This window comes from Macrotis lagotis, chromosome X (assembly GCF_037893015.1).
Source record: "Macrotis lagotis isolate mMagLag1 chromosome X, bilby.v1.9.chrom.fasta, whole genome shotgun sequence".
In the NCBI taxonomy this organism is placed as follows: Eukaryota; Metazoa; Chordata; class Mammalia; order Peramelemorphia; family Peramelidae; genus Macrotis; species Macrotis lagotis.
The window spans coordinates 421,540,356-421,552,698 of NC_133666.1; the positions used below are offsets into that span (position 1 = coordinate 421,540,356).

General features: G+C 33.8%; 1 protein-coding gene across 2 annotated transcripts in view; it reads right to left on the reverse strand.

Moving 5' to 3' along the window:
* UBXN2B (UBX domain protein 2B) overlaps positions 1-12,343 on the reverse strand; it is a 57,498-nt gene that overhangs the window by 33,731 nt on the left and 11,424 nt on the right. For both annotated transcript variants that reach the window (XM_074205851.1, XM_074205852.1), the window contains exons 3-4: positions 5,597-5,756; positions 2,628-2,711 (exon numbers count right to left, since the gene is read on the reverse strand). In XM_074205851.1, the coding sequence (XP_074061952.1) occupies positions 2,628-2,711; positions 5,597-5,756 (244 nt within the window). The remainder of the gene's footprint in view (positions 1-2,627; positions 2,712-5,596; positions 5,757-12,343) is intronic.

The window sequence follows — 12,343 nt, forward strand, 5'->3', positions numbered from 1 at the left end:
ACATCTTTACTCACTAGGTATAAACACAATCAGTTCCTTCAAGTATTCTTCATGACCTGGTTTCAAGTCAATTATTTAATGCTATTAAGTAATCAAGAGTAAACATTTAACTTTTTATTACTCAAAACTGGCTTACAAATTTATAATAACAAAACAATGATGTAAATATGTATATATTTTAATAATTTATAAATTATTCCCTCACAACTCTGAATGAGGCAGTATAAGAATAATATCCTCTTTTGCAGAATTTATTAGTCATGGAAATTATATTTCATCTTGCTCATACTACCATCTTTCAAAGTCCCTGAACAATAATACTGAAAAGGGGACTACAAAGAGAAGTTTCTACAACCATTCACTATGAAAGTCCTGAGGGTCACTGTGGATATAAAGTATAGAATAGGAATTCTTTTTTTTTTTAAAGTGGGGAAGGGGTGGAGACTTCAGTGGTAGAAGAAGTTCTAGTTGGGGAAACATCCTATAACAGTGATACAGACAATGAAAAACATCTCTAAACATTTTTACATTCCCATGAATTGGCATGACATTGACATCTTTAAGATTGCACTCAGTTTTTTTCTCCCCTGATTATCTTCTTTTCATTCTAATTTTTACATTCTTTTCCTTTTGCTTAAGACCAAAATGAGAGAAAATAAACTCAACTCATTTTTCTTACTTGCATAGTTAATTTATTTACCTTAATAGTCAGCATGATATTACATTATACAAACATGCAAATTTAAACTTTATATCATTTCTAAATTGTACTTAAAGTCTTCCCTAATTGGAACATTAAAATGTGATTGTTTTCTTTAGGAATCATGAAAGTTCTTAAAATTCCTTAAAGGGTTGCAATTCCTTTGATCAGTGATAACTTCCTGTTAATAGGAGACCATTCTATCTAAAAATCATTATCTGTTATATTTGAATATCTCAAGCTTAAACCTGAGCCCATGATTCAGTCTAAGAACTAACAAAGGGTCCTCTAATACATCATTTTATAGTACAACCTAACTATGGCATTTGGATTTTGCTAGACTTGGCATTCCTGCCATCTAGTTTCAAAACCATTTTTATAAATGGTGGAAAAGACAGTGACGTTAGGATTTCTTCCCATAGTTAAGATCCTGGGATGAAAGCTTTTTAACACATAATACATTATTTCCTACTAGTTTCACTGTAAGAAAATGCAAACTGTTGAAAAGACTAGAAGGAAAGCTAACATTCTGCTATAATAGTCCTTATACTTAATAAATGAAATCAGTCACCTTGGTACTACAAACAAGAAATTGAGGAATTTAAAAATATATTTGAGCATAACAGATTTAGAGTTCAAGATGACTTTAAAGATCTTAGAACACAATTTGTATCAGGAAGTTCTGGGTTCAAATTCTGAGACTAACTTAGCTATATGCAATTCATTTAAACTTTCTCAGGGAATTTCCTCAGCTCTTAAATGGAGAACATAATGCCAGCATTTATATCATAGAGTTGTTGTAAGAATCAAATTACACACACACACACACACACACACACACACACACACACACACACATACACAACCCTTTACAAACTATAAAAGTGTTATATGAATGTTGGCTGTTATTTCTTAAAATATTGTAGTAATTGATTTGACTAGTTGGGGTTTTGCCTTACTTTCCAACATTATAAAACACTTTAAAGTGGTCTTTCCTAAACATTTTTATTTACATAAATTAAAAACATTTCCCCCCCTCATTTTGAATTATTTGAAATATCTTTTTTGATAAATATTCTGAGTTTCATTTAAGATTTTGACAGTTTTTTTCTACAGGGATAAAATAGATCATGATAAGATTAAAGTTCCAATAATAGTTGGCATCAAAACTATGGAATGACAGCTTTAAAAAATGAAGGACCTCGATATCAATAGAAAGCCTAAGATTATGAAGTACTTATTAAAGTCTCCATCTCTACAACTAAATTCAATCAACGAATAATTTGAATAGTAAAAGTAGCTTATAAGTTATTTTTCATTATTCATTTGAATAATTTTATAAAGAATGACTGAGTTAATGTTTTTTTTTTAGTTTTGCAAGGCAATGGAGTTAAGTGGTTTGCCCAAGGCCACACGGCTAAGTAATTATTAAGTGTCTGAGGCCGGATTTGAACTCAGGTACTCCTGACTTCAGGGCCGGTGCTCTATCCACTGCACCACCTAGCCGCTCTAGAGTTAATGTTTTGATTCAAAATAAAGTTTTACAGAAAGAGTGTGGTGCTGTGCAAAGTGAACTGAGTTTGTTGCAAAATGTCTGTTCCAAATTCCAATTTTTCCTTATTCCCAGTATGACTTTTAGCAAGTCACTTATCCTCCCCTAGGCCTGTTTCCTCATCTATAAAATAATGGGAGAATGAAATGAACTAATGACTAATCCCTCTTTTGGCTCTAAATCTGCGATTCTCAGTTCCTGTGAAAAATTTAAAAAATACTATAAACATTCTTAAATATACAAAAACAAACCAAACCTCCGAACAAAGAAAAAAATCTTCCATCTAAAGTAAAATCACAATATTCCTAGAAGCATAAAATGATAACCAGAAGTCAATTTTTAAAAAATTTATTAATTTCAAATATTTCCACTTACATCTTGTAGCTGATTTTCTCCATAGATATATTCTGATCTCTTTCGAGAGGAGTCACCCAATCGATATCCACCACCCAAAAATGACTAAAAAATTAAATGTATGTGGTCAGCTAAAATTTTATTTAGTTTCAATATTAATTAACACAACTATTAAGAATTCTATTATTTCGAATTAGACTCATTTATCTGATTAATAAGGAGGCTTAATATTAGACCAGAGGCAACAATCTCAGAAACTATGTGAACAAAATTACAAAACACTTTTCACACAAATAAAGTCAGTTTCAAACAATTGGAAAAAATGCCAAATGCTCATTGGTAGGCTAAGCTAATATAATAAAAATGACAGTTCCACCTAAATTATTATTATTATTATTATTATTATTATTATTATTATTTTGCAAGGCAAATGGGGTTAAGTGGCTTGCCCAAGACCACAAAGCTAGGTAATTAAGTGTCTGAGGTTGGATTTGAACTCAGGTACTCCTGACTCCAGGGCCAGTGCTCTAATCACTGCTGCCCCAAGTTCTGCCTAAATTAAATGATTTCTTCAGTGCCATCCCAATCAAATAACCAAAAATTATTATTATTATTATTTTAGGTTTTTGCAAGGCTAATGGGGTTAAGTGGATTGCTCAAGGCCACACAGCTAGGTAATTATTAAGTATCTGAGATCAGATTTGAACCCAGGTACTCCTGACGCCAGGGCTGGTGCCAAAAATTATTTTATAGAACTAGAAAAAAAGTAACAAAATTCACTTAGAGAAGCAAAAGGTCAAGAATATCAAGGATATTAATAAAAAACCCACAAAACTATACTATAAAGTGGCAGTTATTAAAATTGTTTGGTATTGGCTAAGAAAGAGTAGTGGGTCAAGGGAACAGATTAGGTACAAAATATTAATAAATGACTATAGTTACCTACTATGGGTTTTAAGTGGCTTGCCCACGGCCACATAGCTAGGTAATTATTAAGTGTCTGAGACCAGATTTGAACCAAGGTACTCCTGACTCCAGGGCTGGTGCTTTATTCACTGCGCCACCTAGCCACCCCCCAAGTCAAATTTTTAAGACTATAGGTCATTTCTCAATTAATAAATGGTCAAAGGATATGAATAATTTTCAGAAAAGGAAAACAAAGTCATCTGTAATCATATAAAAATACTTTATATCATTATTAAGGAAATGCAAATTAAACAACTGAGGGACCACCTCACACTTATCAGACTGGCTAATAGGGCAAAAACGGAAAATGACCATTGTTAGAGAGAATATGGGAAGATACAGAAAACTAATGCACTATTAGTGGAGGTGTGAACTGATCCAACCATTCTGAAGAACAATTTGGAACTATGCCCAAAGGAAAATGAAACTGTGTATATCTTTCTTTTGATCCAGCAATAACAGTACTAAGTCTATATTCCAAAGAGATAAAAAAGGGTAAATGACTCATATGAAAGAATATTTATAGCAGTTCTTTTTGTGGTGGCAAAGAATTGGAAAGTGAGGGGCTCCCCATTGATTGGAAAATGGCCAAACAAATTAAGGCATATGATTGTGATGGAAGACTATCATTCTTTAAAAAAATCATAAGCAGGTAAATTTCAGAAAAACCTGGAAAGACATGAATTGATGCTGAATGAACTGAGGAGAAACAGAACACTGTACACATTAACAATAACTGTGTGAAGATCAACTATGACAGAATTAGTTCTTCTCAGCAGTTCAAAGAGAAAAGACAAATTTGAAAAGACTTGTGATAGAAAATGCCATCCACATTTAAAGAAACTACTATGGAGTCTGAATGTAGACCAAAACATTCTAAGGTTATTTTTTTTATTGGTTTTAAGTTTTTTTCTTTCTCAACAACAACAACAACAAAAAGAATATTAGGCCAGGGATTTTGTAGTATAAAACCTAATGTGATAAGGTAATAAGTTACTTTTTCTTTGTAGGAAAAACCAAGAGACTTATAAGCTGATGATTCCATTAAAATAATATTAAACATAAAAAATAGGAATGGATTAAGCACTGACATTTATTTATTAAATACATTGTATATCAAATTAATTTATCTCAAAAACTTTAAAATTAATGGTTTTACAATGAATATCTCAATCAAATTTTAAAGACCACAGGAAAGTCTTAATTTTACATGTAATTTTACATGTTATAATGGGAAACAGGCATTGACCTCATTTAAAAGTACTTTTATTTGAATGTGATAGCTCAGCTCTGTCTGCAGCTTTTTTAATTTAAAATAATTTAGTTTATGAATTAAAAACATGGATGTATGATGAATTCATCTAGTTTATATTCATAGCTCATATTCTTGAAGATGGGTAATGATTAATACTAAATATTCTCTTCTCCAGACCATACAACTCCATGTAGCTATTCTTCAACACTGACAAAAAGTTATTGAAAATTCTCACTAGAATTTTTCTTTTTTTAGGTTTTTGCAAGGCAATGGGGTTAAGCAGCTTGCCCAAGGGCACACAGCTAGGTAATTATTAAGTGTCTGAGGCCGGATTTGAACTCAGGTACTCCTGACTTTAGGGCCAGTGCTCTATTCACTGCACCATCTAGCTGCCCCCTTACTAGAATATTTCTTTTTTTTTTACTAGAATATTTCAATGTGCTTGTTAGTAGTGAACAGAAAATTAAAATTTAAACTTCATTTGGAGCGTATAAATTATTCAAGCACAAAGAGAATAAGTATGCTTCTTCAAAATGCTCATGAAGCCCCAATCTTAATAATTAAGAAACCATTGTAGACAATTTGAATAAAATCAATTATTTTAAATATCTTTAAGAATCCAAAAATGAAATACATATGTATAAAAAATGAAATAAAGATCTGGCATTAAAATACACAAAGATTACAAAAGTAGAGCAAGCAATCAAAATGCAAACCTTGTAACCTTCTAAATTTCAGTTGTCTAATTAATATACTATTTGTCACTTACTTTAGATTTGTTGCCATCACCTGAAGCTCTTGAGGTTTCATTCAGAGGAACTGCTCCATGTTCCTTTGCCTCTTTGAAAAGTTCACTCACAATTTTTCCAGTTGTTTTCGAAGGTCCTGATATATGTAGCCCACTGTACTCATGTTCACCTGAGTATAACCTTTAAATATTGTCCAGGAATAGAAACTATTAACAGTACAAGTAAATTACTTTTTAATGAAAATACCTAGTTTTCATTGTATTATCAAATGCTAATTTATAATTAATCACTTTGTAAAAAAACCTCAGTCATTTTACTGATTTTCTTGGAACCTTATAATGAAAAATATTAAAGCCTGTGAGGAAAATAACGTAACAATGAATTCTTTTCCTGAGTTTGGGTATAGAAAACACAAATTTACAGGGCTTAGAAAACACCATCAGAACAGGTAAAATTATTTCTATTCTTTAACAGTTAGCTGCTTTTTTGCTTTTATTCAGATGTTGGATGTTAAAGGTTAGGTAGGTAACATGCAAAAATATGAAAAAAGTTATGAGAGCCAAAGCAAAAATTCAGATTATCATAAATAAACTTGAGAATATAACACTAAGACAAAATTTAAAGATTAAAGATTAAATTTAATTCAAAATTATACTGTATTTGAGAAACCAGAAAAAGACATCAAAATCAAAAAAGGAAAAGGGTCAATATTCTATCACATTCTATTATTAAATATATAATACTTCCAACTTCTTTTTCTTTAAAACTCTAGTTCTCACTCTTATCAAGAAATTCATATCCTTGCATTGCCTTTCCATTTTAAACCCTGTTTTTATAATTAGAGATTTCAATCTCAATATTGATGCCTCAAACCTTTGATCATGAGTACTCTGGTGCATCATTTCTGACATCATTCATGACAAGTCTTCATTCCACTTCTCATCATAAACACTGTCTTCCATTTACCTAAATGCAATAAAACTTCCTGGGTGTATCCTCGTAGTGTGTCTATTGGACTATGTGATTGCAAAGAGAAGAGACAGACAGAATGTGAGAGTAGCAAAGGCAATATGTGGTGCAGAGGGCTGGACTGATTACAGACTCATTTTTCTGCAAATTAAATATTCACATGCATCTGAAGCAGTGATCCCAAGGCAAAATGACTATTAGAAGAATTAATGTCAAGAGATCAGAGTGTCTCTCTGAGAGGGAACAGTTTATTGCTAACTTGGAGGGAAAACTTAGTCAACACACAGTTGGCAAGAGTGGGCTGCTTTCAGAGATCTGGTGTACAGCACTGTATTTATTCATCTGGACCAGAACACTTGCAAATGTCAAGCCTGGTTTGATGAAAATGATAGAGAAATACAGAAGCTGCTACATGAAAAATGAAAATTCCATAGGGTTTACCAGAAGGATAGTTCATCCATTTCTAAGAAGGCACCATTAATAATTCCATCAAAACTGAAGTCCAAAAGAAGCTTAGAAAGAGGTAGAATTCTTGGTTCAGTAAGAAGGGAGACGAAACTCAATTTTATGCAGACAGTAACAAACCAAAATGCTTTTATGTTGCCCTGAAGGCTATTTATGGATTAAAGATAATATGGGGCATCTCAGTTCTCAGTGTTGATATTGATCAATGACAGGGACATGATCCTAGAGAGATGGACTGAACATTTCCATAGTGTTATTTTTTTTTATTATTTTTTTCATAGTGTTCTTAACAGACCATCATCAGTCAATGCAAAAGCCATTGACAGTTTACTTCAAGTTGAAGTCAATCAGTCTCTAGCTGAAGTTCCAACTGAAGAAGAGGTTTTGAATGCCATTAGGCTCCTTTCAAGGGGCAAAGGACCTGGTTCTGAATCGATTCCTACTGAGATCTATGGGGGAGGGGGGGGATTCCACTGCTCATCCAAAAGCTGAATGTCCAGGTTATATGGCATGAAGAGATTATGGTTATCCGCCAAGAATTCAAGGATGCCTCCAGCATCCATCTCTTTTAAAGGCAAAGGAAATAGAATATCCTGTACCAGTTGGATATTTTCTCTTTTAATCATCATTGGTAAAATTCAGGCTAGAGTCTTTCTCAATAGACTGATCCTTCACCTGGAAGATGATCACCTCCCTGAGAGCCAGTATGGCTTCAGAAAGAGTCAAGGAACAGATGATATAGTGTTTGCTGCCCAACACCACCAGAAAAATGCCAGGAACCGAACAGAGGTCTGTATATAACATTTGTAGATCTGACCAAGGTCTCTGATACTGTCGGCTGTGGAAAATTATGTCAAAATGTAGTTGCCCAGAGAAGCTCATCAGTTTCATGATGGCATGCATGCCTGGATAGTAGAAGATGCTCTTGAGATTTCCCAGTCACCAGTGGAGTAAAACAAGGATGTGTCCTTACTTTTTAATATGTTTTCAGTCATGTTATCAAATGCCTTCACTGAGGATGAACATGGTCAGCTACTGCACTAATGGCAAATTCTTCAACTTCAAAAGGCTACAAGTCAAGATCAAAGTGGAGGGAGTGTTGGTGCATGATCTTCTATTTTGAGATGACTGTACACTCAATGCAGTCTGAAGTTGAGATGCAACAAAGTATGGATAGATTCTGTACTGCTTGTGCTCATTTTGGTTTAACAATTAACACCAAGAAAACACAGAAAACATCTGCCAGCACCACACCATCCAAATGTGGAATCATCAATTACAGCAAATGGAGAAGTTTTGAGTACTGCGGACAAGTTCACTTCCTTGGCAGTGTCCTTTCCAGGGAGGTAAGCATTGACAATGACACTGACACACTCATTGCCAGAGTTAGCTCAGCATTTGAGAGACTCCAAAAGAAAGTGTGAGAGAGAAGAGTGTATTAGACTGACTACTACATTGAAGGTCTACAGAGCCATTGTGCTGACCTCACTGCTATATGTCTGTGAAACCTGGACAGTCTATCCATACCATGTCAGGAAACTGAATGGCTTCATTTAAATTGTCTCATGAAGATTCTGAAGATCACCTGGCAGGAGAAGATACCAGACACTGGAATCCTTTCTAGAACTAAACTTCTTAGCATTCCAACATTACTTCCAAGAACACAACTATGATGGGCTGGTCATGTTGTTAGAATGTCAGGTTAATGTCAAAAAGATTATTTTATGGAGACCTCACACAGAGCCATTGCTCACAAGGTCAGAAGAAGTGACAGTGGGACCCTGAACATCTTGAGAATTTTGGAATTGACTGTATAGCATGGGAAACAATGGCACAAGACCACATTGCATGACATGCTCTCATCAGATAGGATAATTTGCTCTATGAGGAAGACAGAATGGAAGCAGCTCAAAGGAAATGTAGCATACTTACCTTTAGAGTACCCACCCCAGGTGTTCACAAGGACTATTTTTACCTGACCTATAGAAGAGCATTCCGAGTTCTGATTGGTCTGATCGGCCAGACACACACACACACACACACACACACACACACACACACACACACACACTCTGTAATTTGTCTGAAACACAGTGATGTCATTTTGGTCTTCTTCAATCATGAAGGACAAGAACCAATTAGTCTTGCTCCTCAAATGTTCTTTCCATTTTCCTTAATAAATATGCCTAATAAGTTCTTTTTGTCACTACTGCTTTTTTTTTAATCTGGTGTAATTCTTATTTCTTCATGTCAGTGGTTTCTCATATATGATCATCTACCCAGAAGTCTTGAAGTCTGGGGAAAGCATTTTTCATGCAGCATGGTACAGGGGATAGAAGGCTGGACTTTGGAGTCAGAAGACCTGGATTTGTATTTCATTTCTGGTTGAATGACCCTGGATAAATCACTTAATCTGTTTGCCTCAGTTTCCTCATCTTTAAAATAGGAATAATTATACCTACCTGCCAGGAATGTGTGAAGATCAAATGAGATAATAATTATAAAGTTTTTAGCATAATGCCAAGCACATTATAAGCATTATATAAATGTTAACTATTATTATTTTTAAATCCCATCTCTGATACTTACAGGCTACATAACTGTGGGCTAATCACTTAACATCTCTAATCTCAATATCCTCATCTGGAAAATGGAATTACTAATGTCGGTAGTACCTAACCCCACACAATTGTCATAAAGTTCAAATGAAATAAAATATGTAAAGCTTTTTACAAATCTTAAAAGTATTGTATAAATTTCATCTATTATTGTTTTTTTGATGATTCCCAAATTTAAGACTGCTGCTTCAGAAATATAGTATACATGCATTTATATGTGTATATACACACACACACACATTTAAACTATGTAAGCAATTATCTTTAATTAATGTACAAGTAAATTCAGCTTTTCTTTACTCAAAAAACACACAAACCCATATCAGTATTCAGCTGATCTGGGCCAATTCTTATCATCATATGGAATTTGAATGTCCTCATCTGTAAAATGGGGGAAGGTGGATAAATTAGCACAGATTATATAAGAAATGCTGATTATAATCTGCACTGTTAGAAAGACTGTTATCATCAATAAGATCACAAAGTTGTTGAAAATAGCCAGTACAGAAAAGAGATACAGCTCTTATCTGATCCAGAAAGAAATAACTCTTGTAGAATTAGGGAAAGCAGGACTCCCTCAATTAGACATTCTTATACTACAAGAAGAAGAAGAAGAAGGGCTCATAAACACCCACATACAAATTAAGGCACATTTTTTTTTCTGGCTGCTGTATACATATAGTAGTATCAAAAACAAAACTTTTTTGAACAAAGGACTTGATTCACTAGTTCCATGTAAACATAATCACAGAACATTAAAAATTTCAAACTAAAGCTTTATTCAAAAGGAATTGTTAAAATACATAATCTGTCAAGAGAATACATAAAAACAATGACCTTAATGTAGTAATTATTTGGAATATTTAAGCCATACTAATTTCAAAAGCTTTGAGGGTTGATTTCCATAGTAATTCAACCTCTCTGCTACTCCTGTTTAATTATCAATTCACAGTATCTTTCAAAATCTTAATAAAAATCAGGGAGATCTACATGGGTTGTCCATCTAAAACTCTGTCATAGTCTAGGCAATGAAAACTGTGTCATAGTCTAGGCAATGAACATTATTTATGGCAAAGTCACTAGATTTCTTGATCTCCTTGGTAATTAAGAGAATAAGAGTTCTTCCACAGAATTACTGGTGTGACCATACCAGAGGCTACACACTAATGAAACCATAGGTTTGCACACAAACATACTGAGGCAAACTGTGTCATAGTCTAGGCAAGATAAGCTAGTCAAAGGAGGATCCACAGATCTTATAAACTATGAGACCATCTATGTTATAACAAAGGAATCACACAGCTCAAAAAAAGGGATCTATAGTCAGATAAAGGTAGAAGGCACAGATCTGTGATAATAAGGCAGCCAGAGAGGTGCTCTAATGAAATATGGTTGAAAATTTATAGGAAAGGGTTCACTTTACCCTCTTACACTTCAAAGGTGTAACTGAGAATTTAGTACAGGAATGTAATGATGTTTCATTTAAGCATTTATTTATTTTTCTAACTCTTCTTATATACTCTCCATTCTTAGTACTTGACAATTATATGGCCAAGCTCTCCTGAAGACTCATCAGGGGTCAAGTACTTGGGTATTCCTGTCTCTATGACCAAGGCTGACATCCAAATAAGTTCTCTTCTGGTTTTAGAGTTCTGCTTATTTCCACAGTTCCTATAGTTAAAGTAATATTTATATATTTATAAATAATATTGTTTATATATTTATAGGTAATAAAGATTTTTCCTTACTCATTGCTGTCTAAATTTTATTCCTAATTCAATTATGCTTCTTTTATAGTCTACTATTCTAGTAGACAGTCCTAGATAAGTAAAATATGGTGCTATTACCAGGGCATAGTTTGCTGAGACTTAAGGGAAGATCTTTCTCTCACTTGCTTAGGAGTCTGGCTTGGTTACATGAGCCACTTTATGTAGCCTTTTTCTGTTTCAGGGACCATAGCATCCCTGTAGGAACTGATGATCTTGAAGGAAGAGCACTGAAAATAAAAGCTATTTCTACAATTATTATAGTTATGTTTCTTCTTCAGTACTGAAAAAGTCATACGGTTTCTGAAATTATGTTGGGATATTATTGGGATTATTATGATGGGATATTATTTACAGAGCTTCTCAGTGAGGTAGGATACCTTGCTTCAAATTATTTTATTTGTCAAATGTTAAGTGATACACCATGACACAGATGACTGCCTAGTCATCCCTTGTCAATTCCATCAATTTACATTTTTTTTATCTGGCTTTGCCTCTTCCATAATGCTTGGAATGTGATTCTCAATGGGAATAGGCTTTAACTGCAGTTTAGTACTTCTCCCATTCCTTCATTGTCTAATTTTAGACTTTCAAAAGTGTTCCTTGGAAGGGTTTATCTGCTACATCAAGATAACTTAGAACTGGGCTACCATTCAGCAAAAATCCACATTTCCCAGAAAGACAGACAAAGACTCAAGTTTGAGATGCCAGGAATGTCAAGCAGATAGAGTCCTACAGAATATGAGGACACAGATGGATTATCTCAGTGCTCAGGAGGCTACTTCATTGTTCTAGAAGTCACCCATCTAAATCAAGAATTTCAAAATTCTATTACAAATAGGGCAAAGTTGAAAAAATAAAATTCTGGCATTTTGGTGGAGAGGGTGGGTTTCAGGTTCTAATATCTGCATCCCCTTGGGATTGCATGATATGTTTACAACTTATATGA